At 39.8% G+C, this 16,291-nt stretch overlaps 1 protein-coding gene across 1 annotated transcript in view; it reads left to right on the forward strand.

The window, feature by feature from the left end:
• Positions 1-16,291, forward strand: part of ATP9A (ATPase phospholipid transporting 9A) — a 482,075-nt gene that overhangs the window by 355,173 nt on the left and 110,611 nt on the right. Inside the window, exon 17 of the mRNA XM_086932451.1 lies at positions 12,162-12,245. Within this exon, the coding sequence (XP_086788577.1) occupies positions 12,162-12,245 (84 nt within the window). The remainder of the gene's footprint in view (positions 1-12,161; positions 12,246-16,291) is intronic.

The following is a 16,291-nucleotide window of genomic DNA, read 5'->3' on the forward strand; positions in this document are numbered from 1 at the left end:
CCTGCCCGCAGAGGCAAACGAAAAATAAAATGATCATCATTTTATTTTTCGCCCTGTAGCCGAGTTTTGGGGGGCGGGGCCTCAACACTGCAGCAGGAGTAGGAGGAGTGGTGGGCATTGCTGTCAGTGCGCATGACGGTTTGGCCGGCCATCTTCGTATGGCCAAACCATCATGTTCAATTATATCTTTCCAACCAGGCTGTGTAATGGAATTGTATAGTGTTTTAACAATATGCCCATTTTGCCACTTAATTGTGCTATCCATAGATAATAGTGGTTTGTTTAGAAGCACTACGAGCCACTGCACAAAGCCCACAAGCAATGAACAAGATGACACTGGTTACTAAACTGGTTCTAGATTTTCTTCTAATGGTCCACAAGCTAATTCAAACAAGATGTGTAGGGGCTGCATTGGAAGGAAATCTAGTTTTTAGCTTTTAGCTTTCAGCTTTCGCACTACAATGACTTAAAATAGATCTGTGTAGGATTGTGCACTTTCATCATGGTTGCCCGTAACTGTTTTGCCAGATACCTGATGCAATTTCACTGAGTAGCCATGTGTCCCTGCCAATTAGGCTTTCAGGGCCTGTGTTCGTTCCCTAAACTGTATCATTGTTCCCACAATTGGCACACATCTGGCCTACCTCTAATCCCCTTGTAAGGGGTAACTATGCTACCAAGCCCATGGTAACCTGGGAAAGGACTCTGATGGTTGCAGCATGCATTATGCCATACTCAGACGTCTCACCACAAACATGCACCACTGCCATTGCAGCCTGTGTGTTTTGTTGCAGCTGAAAGTGAAGAGTCGACATGGCACACATCCCTGTGCCTATCCAGCACTGCATGAGGCCTAGGTAAGCCACCCTTAAGGTAGGGTGCACTGTGTCTCATGTGAGGGCCTATCTGCAGGAGTAGGCAAGTCCCTAAAATATCTAAGGCTATTCTTAGTGTTTGCAAGTGCTCAGTAAAGCCAAACTAAGTATGTGGTCTGGAAATTGGTCATTACGAGTTTCCTAGCAACATAATGGATTTACTAAATCCTGGGATGTTTGGTATCAAACATCTCAGAATAATAATCCTGCAGATTCCAGTATCCGATTTATTGATCCCTGCACTCAGGGGTTCATTCTAGAGGGGACCCTTGAACCAAACCAACCTCTGGTGGGTTTCTGTCTGGTGAACACCAGCCTGCCACCACAAGACAAGTTTCTGACCCCTGGGGTGGGATCCTTCACTCCCTGGGCCTAGAAACAAAGTCTTTCCTGGGCGGAGGTGCTCACACCTCCCCAAGGTCAGAAAAGCAATCTGTGGCTGGGGAGCTTCAAATGTCTTGCCGTCTTTGCAACGTGACCCCTAGCTACTCCTTCTATCAGCCCCTCTCACCCCCTTTTCAGTGGTAAGACAGGCAGGAAAAAGTGGAACAGCCCAGAAGGTGTGCCCACCTCTGCCAACCCCACCCCTCAAGTGGGGGAGGTGAGGTGAAACCCACTCTTCAGTGCCTGCCATCTTGCAGATGATAGGCACCCTTCAATCAGGAATAGGGATGGTGCCCACCCCCCAGTGTGTGGTGAGCACCCTAAGGGTGTAGTCACCCTAAGTACAGTAGCTCATTGGCTACTACCTCAATACCTCTAAAACACCCCCTGAATACAGTATATATGGGGCAGCCCTGAACAGAGAATTCAGATTTGACTCGACAAGAAGAAGTACCGAGGTGCCTTGCTGCAGAAGAAGACAATGACAACTGCTTTGGCCCAGGCCCTACTGGCCTTTCTCCTGCTTCAGAACCCCTGCAAGCTGAAACCGGCGTGTCCTGCAGCCAGCAGCCTTCAAGAACACTGGGGACCTGCCCTGCATTCTCAAAAGACTCTGATCTCACATTGACACTGGAATTGTCCAACAGCAACCCAAGCCAGAACTCCAGATCCATCTGGAACCGCGAGTCCTCACCACTCTTCATCTGACGCCCATAGCTCATGTGGCCCAGCAACCCAGCGAGGTCCACATCGATCCTGACTTGGGATCCAGTATTGGACGACCTCCTCCGACCCTCTCCTCTGTGCCTGCAGCCTCATCCTGAAGGGTCCCCCCCATCGGAACTGGTGAGAAGAACCCGACAGGAAAAGACTCCCCTGCACCCGCAGTTCCTGAGTCTTGAGGTGCCCGAACAATGGTGTTCTGGTGTCCAGCAACTCTTCATCTTTAGCCTCCAGTCATTGGTTTATTTCTTCCAGTCTTCTGGCTCCAGCCTGCAGTCTTTTTCCTGCACTCTGCAACCGGCTGCCACTGGTGACTCACCTTGAATGTCAACCTGAACCTTAGGGAACCTTGGTTCGAACCCGATTCCCCCCCCCCCCCCCCCCCCCCCCCCCAAACAAAACACTGTTCCCAAAACCGTTTAGTTACCTGCAAACCTACAGCTTGGTTTTTCTCGATAGGATTGTATGGTGGGTTTTCTCTGAAAAGTTTTTTAATCACTGAATTTGTCTTCTACTGTAACAAAAGTAACTTAGTGTCTTCAAAAGAGTTAACCTGCTTACTCCTGCCCTGTGATGCTTAGACTGTGTTATTAGTGTTTCACTCCATACTAGAATAGTAACTGGAAAGTAATCTAAAGTAATTACAAGTACTCTAAAGTGTCTACAACCCATTTCTTGTACTATAAAGTCTTGTATGCATCTGCAAAACCAGTACACACTGTATCTTGAAAAATGTAATTGTATTGAAAGTATAACTTACCTCCTACTGAGTAAATGTTGGTTCTAGTAATATAAATAACAAAGTAACAATTTTATAAACAAACCATTGGTCCGGATTCAGTCTTTGAGTGTGTGACATGATTTCTTGCCTAAGCGTGTGCAACAAATGCTTAACACTGCCCTCTGATAATCCTGACTGCTCAACCCCACTACCACAAAAGAGACTAAGGTATTATCTACTTTAGCCTCTGCTATTCCTCTGGGATCCTTTAGACTCTGTGCCAACACTACCTTACTTTGGTATAGTATATACAGAGCCAGCTTTCTACAATATAGAAAAAGTAGATAATCGCCTATGGACATGAATGTCTGAGATATGTCAACTTTAAGGTTTCTAATTCACATTATTCCTGGTAAGGGTTTACTATATTTATATATGGATTTGTAACATTAAGATATATGCAAAGCCATTAAACACTTCAAGTGTGCCATAAACATTCCCAGGGCCCTGCTCTTCTGTAGGGTAATTTCTGTTATGATGAAATGGTACAGGGGGTGTTTCATTGAACGATTAGGAAAATCTCTAAACTCTTGAATTCCCAAATATTTTCCATCTGATTCTACTCTGGGAAGTTATTGCCTTTAAATAGTAAGTGAAACTGCCCTTCAGTGATGGTAAATTATAGACAACTCCCATACATTTTGGGTTGTTAGGGGAGAAAAATGTTTAGAGAGAAAAATGTGTACTCAAAGATACTCTTGAGTACAACTTAAAGGCTAGAAATATGCTAGGACCTCTATTTTAATAGAGTTCTGTGCACACATGTATCAAATGAAGAATCTCAAAAATGTTTAAACTTCACCAATCATGGGCATAAATCTATGGTACATGGATGAACACATTTTTGTGATCCATGCACACTTTTATTACTTTTCAAAAATGTTTCCCAGCACTTTACGTGTATTTCATAAGCAAGCCCCATAGAAAAGACGTGAGGCATATCACCCCTAAGCCATATTACCTCAATTACAACTTTTATACATAGCAAAGCAATCATCAATTTTCACCAATCCTCTGAAAGAGAGTGTTCTTTCCAACTTCCCTACTCTTGTATAGATGCTCAGATTCCAAAATGTCGTAACTAATAAATTATGATATTTGAGTTATCTCCCAAAACTGTTTTCCTCTGATTGACGTTCTACACCCTTAGCTATGTGCCATTTCCAAAACTTCATCACTGGCCCGGCAGATAATCCTTGGTTCACAAACATAACAGTTTCTCAAAAAGTACGTTTTCATTCTTACTAAAGCAACTCTCCTCATGCCAAACCTCAACACCAAGTGCAATAACTTCACATACGAGTTGGCTCAGAATATGTGTCACTCATGCATGTTTCTAAAGTGTTCATTCACAGTTTTCAAACTTTTAGCATTTCCTGGGTAGTCCGAATGCATGTGACTCTAATGCCTCTACATATTCTCACCAAATATTCACCAGTCAAATCTAGAGATTTTCAAATGGTGGCGCGTCATTGCGTTGAAGCAATCCTTGTGCTAATTCTAATTTGCATTAGTTTATGTTAAGGGTTTGATAACCATGTTTTATTGAAAGAAACACGGGGCATAATATCAAGAACGGCGATAAATTTATTTCCGCTTTAGCGGCAGGAAACTGCCACTAAAACGGAGATGATGGGCTTTATAATATGTCCTTGTGAATTCCCATAGCAGCCCAGGTTCTGGTGTTAACCTGGGCTGCTATGGGAATTCACAAGGGCATATTATCAGGCCCATTATCGCCGTTTTCGTGGCAGTTTCCTGCCGCTAAACTGGTGATAATTTTATCACAGTTCTTGATAATATGCCCCCACTTCCCTTACGAGAATGAGAGACTGGCTGCAAATGAGCCCATTTATATGACAATGAGGTATGAAAAATATAGGTTTGCGTCATTCCACCTTCTGGACTACTACTTCTACACCACCCACTGAACCATCTCTTCCCTTAAACGAACAATGACGCAACCTCATTGTTTCACTCTTAAAACAACAGCTTAACACCTGCATATGTACACAATTAATACTATGGATAAAAAATGGCTTTTGGAGTTCTCTTTGGCAGCGGTATCCAAAAAGGAAGCTCCCTCTTGTTTTCCGACAGTTTAATAATGAACATTCTGTTATCTAGTGACAGATAGGATGTTCGTGAAAGATGAATGAATCCATTTTGTCTGAAGCCAACATTCAAGAAAACAATCTACAGATTTCCTTTATATTTTACTTATTTTGGTTCTTTACCACTCTGTTTTGCTGCTTCTCTTATTTGTAACAGCTTTGCTTAATTTTCTGTGACAAAAGCTAAGCATTACAAAGACGTTTCATATTTTGTCTAGGGTATTAGCACATCTGAGCAGATTACGTGGTCAACGACATATCACATCAGGAGTTGCTTTGTGCCACTTAATTTGTAATACAAATATTCCTTGGTTTGTCAAAATACACATATGCAGAACATATTTAGTATTTAAGATAGAATGTCTATCATTGCTACTAATTAAAATTACATTAAGTTTAAACAAAAGATGCATACATTTCAGATCTGTTAGGATGAATCTGAATAATATCCATTGTAATTTTTTGTACCAGAATGTATAGAGCTAATTTGAACTAAAAACGGAGTATTAATGATGGCACTTTACGTGTGTAGCTGTAAGTCCTATTTTAACATTTCACTTTATTCTTTAGATTGACTTCTCATTTTTCATTTGAATTCTTTCTTGTTTAATCCTCTATGATGAATTTTTAGATACACTATCTGTCAGATCACTATTGTGCCTGAATGATTCGGGTGTCCCATATCCAAATTGATGGTTGTATTTGCTAAACCTTCTTGTGTCAAGCCGCTTGTAGCAAGGGAGACTTGAATTTTAGCTTCTCATGGCAAAATTGGTGAGCTTTTACTCTTTCCCAAGCTTTTCAGTCTGGGATACTGCCTCACAGATTGAGGGACCAAGTTACACATTTTAACTGTCTGAACTGAGCTCATTTTCTATATCAAGGTATTTCTCTTAAAGCTCACCAATGTTTGTGTGGCTGAGTAACTTTTCAAAATGTTATTCTTTAGTGCAGAAGATTTTAAGATTTTAACAACCATGTAATTGTGATAGGAGGTCAATTCAATCCTTTCAGGTGATGCATTTATGGGCCTTACTTGTCATCATCCTTATTCCATGTTTTCTTTTTTTGTTTTATTAATGAGCTTCTCCATGCCACCAACAAACAGTCCTTCACATTTAATGATATACAGGTAGATTCATCAAGCCGAAATCGGCTCGCAAAGGGCTAGATTCAGAGAATCTGGCCCTTTGCAAGCGCTATTTTCCCATTTGGGATTCATCATCCCAAATGCAAAAATCGCAATTCTAGAAATCGCTAAATTGTGATTAATTGCATTTAAGGAATCTCAATTTGAGATTCCTTAAATGCAATTCATGAACCATTTTAAAATTGCGAATTCGTAATCTGGGGCCGCTATTTACCGCGAAGTCTAACAACGTGGTAAATAGCAAAAACTCAGAAAAATGCACTTTAGTGCATTTTTCTAAGTTGTATGTTACACACACACATGTCCTTTGGACATGTGTGTGCGCAACACCAGTATACATTACCATTTCAGTGGTGCTACAGGATTTCCTTTGGACACCCTGGCACCCTTGAAATTGCTTCCTTATTTGCGATTCGCGAATTGCGAATCGCAAATAAGGAATGACTCCCCATTCATTCCTATGGGCCTTTAGGCCCATAGTAATGAATGGGAAAGCCATTCCTTATTTGCGATTCGCAATTAGCGAATCGCAAATAAGGAAGCAGTAGAAATCACATAAAATATTGCGATTTCTACACGCATCCCGTTTTGCGAGTCTTTAATAGCGAATCCTTAAAATTCGCTATTAAGGACTCACAAAACAGGACCATGATGAATCTGGGGGTCAGTGTTTCAAATGAATCTCACAGTTGTCAGCATCCCATTTTCTCAATGATATGGGCTCACTTGCGCTAGGAGGCTGATGTAAAGCCTCACTTTTAGTTAGTTGGTTAATATGGTCCTCCATAGAAAACTGCTGGACAGAATATACTCATCAGATCATCACTTTCTTGGGTACAGGAATAGTGGAGTCACCAACGCTCCTTTAGGCATGATTTCTTTCTAATTTAGTAAGTGCAGTAGTATTAGGAATCAGCTCTGTAGTGCTCGAGTCTAACACCAACCAATTCTGATGCATCCTGTTTTTAATAGTTTTAAAGCATTCATTGAGGCCACTATATGTGTAAAAGGATATCCTGTGATTTTGATGAACAGGTGGGTTTCGTAGGAATGCAACCCACATGCCTGGTTTGACAGTTACTGCATGATGAGAGTTCACAGAAATATTCAACAATGTTTGATGAGTTTAAAGTGCAGGTTCACCAAGATGGCTACTTTCCTTTAAGCTCTGCTCAAATGTATCCCATAATAAAAATACTAATACCAATGCAGAAAATGTTAACTGAGCTCGACAATACAAATAGTATAAACTTCACATTTCTTTTTGTTTTAGAAAATATAGAAAAACTAACCTGCTATATTTACCTGGAAACTCTTTCTTCTAACATATTGAATATAACATTTATAGTCGTTTGAGATTGATAAGGCTGATAGTGTACCATCACAATACAAACTAAATGCAGTCAAACCTAAGCAAACAATCTTTAACATTTCGCTCTATTACATTGTTTTATTTCAAAAAGCAGTCATTCAAATTTCTTCACTCTTGGTTGATGGCTGAATGCGTATATAAATCAAGGCTGTGCTAATGAAACAGCTGGGAGTTTGCAAATAATTTTCTCTTATTAAATATCTTCTTAAAGAAGCTAGCTGTCTATAAATATAAATTATTCTACCCTGCCACTGAAGATTTTGAAGGGTGTCTTCTCCAAATCTTTTACATCTCTAAATCATTTAGCTGCTTACTTGAAGCTTCACACACTCTTTGACGGTAGTCCAAAATCTGATGATTTATAGTGATCCTTAAATATTCTTATTGTGATTATAATGCATTTCGTCATTGCTTCCTCTGATTACATTTCTGTCTTTGTGTTGCATCTCTTGTAGGTATTCTACAGTGATACCCTGGCTGTACTTTTCTGATTTCTGTATGTCTTACTTATGTCGTCTTTATATCCTTATAAAGACCTTATTTCATGTTGCTGTCTCTTTTTATGTGGACTTTAAATGTCAATTGTCAATTATATATGTTTGATTGCTAGTAGAAGAAGCTATACTTATGTTAAGTAGAAAATATGGATTCAAGTTAGAATATTACAATTATGTCTTTAAATCTCAATGGTTTAGAACATTCTGTTAAAAAAGGAAAGATTTCTTAATGTTTACATAGGTATAACATTGATATTGGTTATTTTCAATTGGCAAGAAACTCATATAAAAATAATATTTCATCTACAAAGAATATTTTTTTGTTAAGTGCTATATGACTAATACTTTGAGTTGTTCTATGTCATTTGCTTAGAAATTAATTGTTAAAATTCTGTAGGAACTTAGTGATGCTGATGGTAGATCTATATATACTAAGGGTAACATTTACAAATATGTTCTCCATTTTGTTAACCTATATGCACCAAGTAACAATGACCCAAGTTTTTGGAAAGATTTTACTAAATAAATGATTAAACTTGTGAATATAACCCTTGTAGCTTGTAAGGCTTAAACCTAATAATTTACCCAATAATAGACTCTCAACAGCTACGTTTAAATCCTCCAAGGCATTGTAACTGTTTACAACCTTTTTCAGTACTACTAAAGCTGTAGACAATTAGAAATTATATTACCCACAAATAAAGATTTTCTTCATACTCTAGAATTGATTACCTCTTATCTCACAATTTTTGTAACTTAGTTATATCTCCTAAAATGTAATTGATTTGCATTTCAGGCCATGCCCTTATATCTAGATGTATTACAGTACAAGAATTGCAAAATATTGGACATTTATATTACTTCAGGGGAGAACAGATACAAATTTAAAACACAAAATATGTAATTAGTTTTAATAAGATGTTTTGAAAAAACACAGCAATGTAATAAAAAGCAAAATAATATTACAGTTGCCATAGATCTTATAACCTTTAGACAATTATTTGTGAATACAGAAAGCTTGCAGCCAAGTTCATGCTAAAAGATCTTTACAAGGTGATATTTACAAGTTCAAAAGATATTGCTAATAAGTAAGTTTTTAATGCTCAATTGCATGATAGACATTTCCTTGTTCAAGATCAAATGATAGACAACTTCTTATTTCTTGTAACCTGCCTATAGTTTCTATAACAGATAGATCATTACTAGATGAACCTTTTACATTTTTCTTTGGAAACAAAATGATTACTATTTTCAAGTCACACTGGTAAATTTCTGTCCAGATCTAATTTTATAAAGAATGTTATCCAAAGTACCTTCATTCTTATTGACTTTATATTAGTCATTTTCCCAAAAAAGCAGCAATGGATGGATTTTTTTAGATGCTTTAGTAGTTGTTATTCCTAAACCTGATAAAGACCCTTTATCCGTATTAAATTATAGACCTATTTATCTTCTTAATCAAGATTATAAAACACATTAAAAAAGTTGGCTAGTACGCTATCTAGAATGCTCCCATCCATACCTCATGATCAAACAATCATGAAATGGAGGTATTCCTCATGTAATACCACAATACTTTGTCATACGGTATCAAAGTCCAAGTACATTAAACCTCCTCTTAGCCTTATGCTGTAGATGCCAAAAAGGTGTTTCATAAAATTCACTGGCTTTTTATGTTTAAATCCTAACAGTTTTACCAGTATAGTTTCAATTTTCTGAACATGGTTAAAGCTATATGCCACACACCCTTGCCAGAACGAATGTTAATAATTTGACATCATATTCTATTCAAATATACACAAGAATAAGACTGTGATTTCCCCATCCCCAATTTTCTTCTTACTAGCAATTGAACTTTTTTTGTGTTTAATTTGTAAACCCACATTAAGGGCTTCACTTCAGCAGATATTAGTTTAAGAAGTTAGCATATGGAGATGTTTTTTTATTGTTTGGCGATAAATCACAGCATACTTTAACACAATTATTACAAATTAAAGTTGCTTATAGTATCTGGATATACATCAAATGTAGACTGAATTCTTTCATTTGAATGCATATTGTACTCACAAGAGGATATCTGCTTCTGATACCTCATGGTGTAGTCATCAGAATGTTTGGGTATTCATTTCTTTGATGCTATCACAGATACTGTAGCTAAAAATTGTGATAGCTTGCAAAAGATTAAAGGTAAAATCCAAAGGGTAAATGTTATATCTCATCTTGAGTGATAGAACTGAAGCAGAAATGGGTTCTGATGACCCAAATGCTGTATCTGATTTCTGTGCTACCTGTTCTGACCCCCACACAGCCCCGTTCAATAACCAACACTGCAGGAGCGAAGAGCAACCCTTTCCTCTACCTCAGTCTCCTATGCCTCTATTTCCTAGAATGATCAGAGAGAAGCAAAGGAATAACCAGGGAGAAGGAGAGAAAAGTCTGGGACAAAATCAAGGACACACTGGATCAGCCTATCCTCTCGTCTCTTCTATCTGGTTGGGACCCATAAGAGTAAATGAACTGGAAACTGTAGCAGAGAAAAGAAAAATAGAAACACAAGCAGAAATTTAGTACAGGGTAATAGATATCACAGGCCTACCCGTCCGCCCACTAAAAGTTTGCAATGTTTCTAGGCGTACCCCAACACAATCTCCGCTGTCCTTGAAGAAAGGTTAATTCAAGTGTTCTGTGGAGCAGAACTCTCCAGGTTTTATAGTCCTCCAGTAGATGAGAATATCAGAAGTAAGTTAATGTTTCGGGGAAAACCCTAACACAGGTAAAAAAAACATATCTAGTGTCCATATAAAACATACCGGGGATCCCTTTATGGATTGAAAAATTAAACTAACAAAAGAAAAATAAAGGAGTCACAGAACTCCTTTTGGGACACTATTTGTGTATCCAGAAAACCCACTCTCGGGTAAATCATAATTACGAGATCAACAAACTCGACTAATCCTGCCTTGAGTGCAAAGACTACTGTCAAATAGTTCCTAAAAGGAAATCCACGCCAACTCCAAACAAAGGTTTCAGGTGAAAACCATTACCAGTTCGTTTAAATCCCGAAAAAAATCCATGAAGACTCCATAACATCCCATGGCAAGGATCAGCGCTTCCCGATGCGGTGATACATCAATTGCTTCCTGGGGTCCAGAGCCGGAACCGAAACCAAGCACAGAAACACATGCGAGCTCGGGTTATATGCAGAACGAGCCACCATGCATCGTAAACCTCGCCCATGGCCACAGAGACGCGGCATAAAAAGATCACCATAGAAAGAGGACAGGAGAAAAAGACAAAGCCTCTCCTACGCTACCACTAGCGCAACACACTACCTGTATAATTTCTGGCTATTTATTTTCAATGGTATATAAACTTATCTCAAAGTTCGTTCACAAACATGGTACAATGAGCTTAAAAAAGCTAAAATTAATAGGGGACTAGGATTGCCAGATTTCTCTAAATAGAATTATTTTTCTTATATCTGTCAGTATATGAAGGTTATAGGATAATTGCTTTATAATGGGAACCTAAATGACTTACTATAAATCCTACTGAATCCTCTTTCTTTAGAAGCTTTATTCTCTACATTTAGTAAAAGTAATTTGTTATTCGAATAGTAATGTTTGCTTTATTCTCTGATATGTTTTCTGAAGAATTACATTATTGGCAATACTTTTTATAAAGTCTAAATATTCTTCTATACAGTTTTTTGCCCGTATATATATATATTTTTTATTGGAAGTTAATTATATTATATGACCTAATCTTAGTGTAATTTCGTATATATTAATCAATTTATGCTTAGTTTTCTGTTATTTTGTATATGTTTCACTTGATATTCTTCATAATAATATCAATAAAGACATTTGAACTCAACAATTTAACCTGGGTGCTGAAAAGTCCTGATATGTACCACTGTACAGAAAGTATTTAAAAACCACCCAGCAGAGAATTCTGGTACAACTCAATCTGCTGCTCAAGACCTCACTTCTACAGCTCAAGACCTCACTGTGTGACAGTGGGGGCTCAAGAAAAAGGCATCTATCAGCTAGGAGGGTAACACCTCTGAAAGTATTGGGCCCAAGGCACTAGGTTTGGGCAGGGAAAGTGCCCCACCATCTGTCAAGAAAGGGCACAGGGAGCCTTGTGCTTTGGTGCCTGCAGGCATTTAGTCCGCTTACATATTATATCTATGTTTTGACACCTGTTTAAGGGAGACATATTTCACCAAGCTCCTATGTGTGTTTGTCTCTTTATCTTTATAGTGTGGTAACATGGCCAGAGAAGGCTTGAGAGTTCTGGTTGTTGCTAAGAAGTCTTTAACTGAAGAACAGTATCAAGATTTCGAGGTAAAATGCTTACTTGGTTTATTATATTGTAATTGTATTTCGTACATCAAGGGTGATGTCATGAGCACTTGGAGTGTGAGCTATAGATTACAGAGCTAACCACTGGGGAATTCTGAGCCTTTTTGAATTAAATAATGAACCATAACTGTACTATAATTGTGGATTTTATGTTTTAAACATATTGTGAGGTCTTACAACCATTGCTAACCATAAATGACTCAACTGTGGTTTTCTTCAGTTAATTACTCTGTGCAAATGACTGAAAGACTGAAAACTTGGATTTGCAAGAATTTGTAGACTATTGTTCCAGATATCCTGAACTTTTCATCCCTTGAAATACCACTGTAACACTGATGTCTCAAAAATGACTGAACAGATTTACACTGCACAAGTAATGGCAATTCTTTCTTCAGTACAGTTTGAGTTTCTAGAATGGTTTAACGTGTTCAGTGATTATTTTCTTTATGTAGCGAAAGCAAATAATCTTATGGAATCAAAATTGTAAATACTGTTTTTTTAATCTGCTTATTTCTACCAGTGAATGTGCAAGGAGCATGCCATGCCAAACCTAAACCAGATCAACATTTTGATTCAAAATTGTTGTGTCAAATGGCACCAAGTTAATAGCAAAACAAAAACCGCTTTTCAGTGGAAAGAAACTCTGACCTAAGCCGAATAGCAGAACTTTGGAGTTGCTGCTGCCAAAAAAAAATTATATATATATTTTTATATATCATAAATCTCTCTCTCTCGTATCCAGAAGATTTACATAGTATTGCTCTTATCCACCTGTAAGTGGTGTGGTGCAGCTCCTTGTTGCCCTTGTACTGCTCCAGAAGTGGCCTATAAGTGCCACACTTCTCATAGACATACATTTCGTTCTTTCCGTGCTTTGTATGTGGATCCGGAGCTTCTTCCCAAAGTTTTCATCACCAGATGTCTAATTGTTTATTACAGAATTCAGTTATTTTCAGTGTTCAAGAGAATTATGCCTAAAAGTACTGGGTTTTAAGCGTGTGTCAGGGGAGGTTGGAGACTTCTCCGGGCACTGGGCTGTGTTCTCTTCCTGGGCCATCAATGGAATATAGTGCCTCCTTTGCCGTGCTTAATAGACATGCATTGAAGGTATTACATTTACAGCTACCAACTATTGAAGTAAAAAATAACGTACCTACTGACCTTTTGCAACCTGAACCCTCCAAACCCTTACTTCCATTTAATAGATCCCTGTCTGACACCAGTATAGACACCTAGTCTAAGCATTATTTCTGTCTACCATTGATCAGGTTGGTTGCCAGGTGTCACAGGCCGGTGCCAGGCAACCCTGACATCAGAACACAGGACCCTACACCAGAATGTGAAGTGAATGTTTTCCTTTGCCTGTATCACCTCTTATCTGTCAGTGCTAGCTGTTTGCTGAGGAGGGATAGCCATTCTTTGTGGACATAGTTTGCAATATCTTTCCGGGGGTCCCCAAGAAAGTTTGTGCCAACCTTTCACAAACCATATAGACAGGTCAGGATGTCACACAATATATGATCTGCTTGAGCATAGCATTGTGCTTGAACTGTATGCTTGGATGAGGTCCTCTGGCTTCTTTGCAGACATGCAAGCTACTCCGATGGACATGCTGGTGGATTGACATTGCCTGGTTGGCGAGAAGGATGATTTGGCATTGGAATACTTTAAAGAAAACTGACCAGGGTGCAATTCTTAGGCCTTTCTACCCTTATAAGACTGTATAATCAATTGTTCCGCCACTTTCGAGGATACTCCGGAGGGTTGCCATGCCGCCAAGGCCGACTGCCACCACAAAAGGTACCTCAGTCCTTTTGATGTTGGGGACAGGGGTCAAGCAGACAGTACACAGGCCACCAGGAGCAGTGCGCTTCCCAGTCTCCCTTTAAGCCACATTAGTTTGCCCTTAATGCCACATAACCGCCCTGTGGGCTGCAGGGCCAGACATTTCCTCGAAGGTAGATAAAAGACAAAATCTAGCAGGTGGATCGTTCAGATTGTTCAATGGGGCTGTGTCCTGCCATTCATTTTAGACCTGCTGCACAATCCTCCGACATCAGAGCACAATTCAGAGCAGCACCAGTCCATATTGTTTGAAGAAGTCCAGGTTCTTTAGGCCGAAGGAGCCATAGAGAGGGTTCAGTCCCCAGAAATAGTGACTGGCTGTTAATCCTATTTCTTCATGCTGAAAATGACAGAGGCTTTAGCCCCATTTTAGACCTCTGGCCTCTGAATGTCGTTTTGTCCTTCCCCCAACTTCAGGATGCTCATGTGGCCCAGGTTCTGTCTGCCCTGGATCCAGATGACTGGATGGAAGGTTTCGTCCTGCTGGACACCTACTTTCATGTACCCGTCCTGCAGTGCTACAGATGCTACATGTAGTTCAAGGTGGACCAGTAACTTTTTCAGTTTATGCATGCTCCCTTTTTGGCCACAGTAGGTCTCCTCGGGTGTTCAAGAAAGTGATGGCGGTGGTTCCAGGACATCTTTGGAGATTGGGTATTCCAGTTTCCCCCAAATCAAGCAACTGGCTATTAAAGGCAAGCTCGCCACAGTCAATTGTAGACCACCTCCATATGTCCGTGAACCTCCTGATATCATTGTGGTTCATCTTTAATATGCCAAAGTCACATTTGACTCCTTTGCACAGCCTCCCTTTCATTGGAGCCCTCCTGGATGCTGTGCAGTTTCAGGTCTTTCCTCCATCACAACGAGTCTAGGGCATCGTGCTATAATCCCAATGTTTCAGCCTTGGTTCTCTGTCTTGGTGAGAGAGGTTCTGATGCTTCTGCACCCTTGGTCTCCAGCATCTTGCTCATCAGTTATGCCAGGTGTCATATGTGGGCTCGGCAGTGGATCCTGAAGACTTAGTGGGGCCAGGTTAAGGAGGAGACTTCAAAATATCTTGAGTGGTGGCTGTTAACCAATAATTGAACTGGCGTAGGGGTCCTCTCCCTACCCCACCCCAAGCTGACAGGGATGATGGATGCATTGCTCCTGGGATGAGGAGGTCTTCTGATAAAGGTAAAGATCAGAGTACTCTGGTCTCTGGTGGTAACCCATCTGAACATCAACCTGCTGGAGATGTGGCCCATTCACCTAACACTGAAAACATTACCCCTTTCTATAAAGGGTGGGCTAGTTTAGGTACTCATGGACTACTCCACCATGATGTGGTACTGTAGGGCAGGGTGGGTGCTCGGTCCTTTGCCAGTCGGCACTGGATCTGGCATCGGTGTTAAGGCATTTCCCTGGTCATAAACCACATGGTAGGATCTTTGAAAGCCTAATCAGATGAACTCAGCAAAAATTGAATGGCAGATCACAAATGGGAGATACCCCCATGAGGTGGCACAGGGCACCTTCCATAAATGGTGAGATCCTTGGTAGATCTTTTTCCCCCGCTGAGAACACACATGTCAAAACCTTTGCTTGTTGAAGTTTTCAAGAAGGTGTTTTCTCGAAGTTGAAATGCAGCACAGACGTCTGTAAGTCTTTATGCTTCTCCTGCCCAGAATTCCGAAGCAGTTCAGGAAGGAACAGGCCCCAAGTCATCCTAGTGGCTCCGGATTGGGCAAGGAAAGTGTGGTGCCCAGAATGTCCTGGCATGAGCATCTGTCCTCCGATCAGGTTACCGCTTTGTGAGGATCTTAAGTAACAACAGCAGGGTAGGTTCTTGCACACAAACCTGCACAATCTTCACCATCCTGTATTGTATAAATATTGAGCCAACTGGGTTTGATCATCCTTCTGAAATTGTGGATGTCATCCTGTCTGCCAGACATCCCTTTACGAAGTCTGTTTATGCTTAATGCTGGGACGGGTTTGTTGGCTGGTTTTCAACCCACACTACTTACCTTTACTGGACAAACAGTCAGATGTTTTGTTGTTTGTTTAATCTCTATCCCTGCAAGGACTCACAGTGGGCACATTTAACTATAATTTGCCTGTCTTTTTGGTATTTTACGTTTATCAGACCAACCGTCCTTGTTTAAATCACCGGTTATGAAGAGGTTTCTAAAATGTTT

The sequence above is a fragment of the Lissotriton vulgaris genome, chromosome 7 (assembly GCF_964263255.1).
Source record: "Lissotriton vulgaris chromosome 7, aLisVul1.2, whole genome shotgun sequence".
Lineage (NCBI taxonomy): Eukaryota > Metazoa > Chordata > Amphibia > Caudata > Salamandridae > Lissotriton > Lissotriton vulgaris.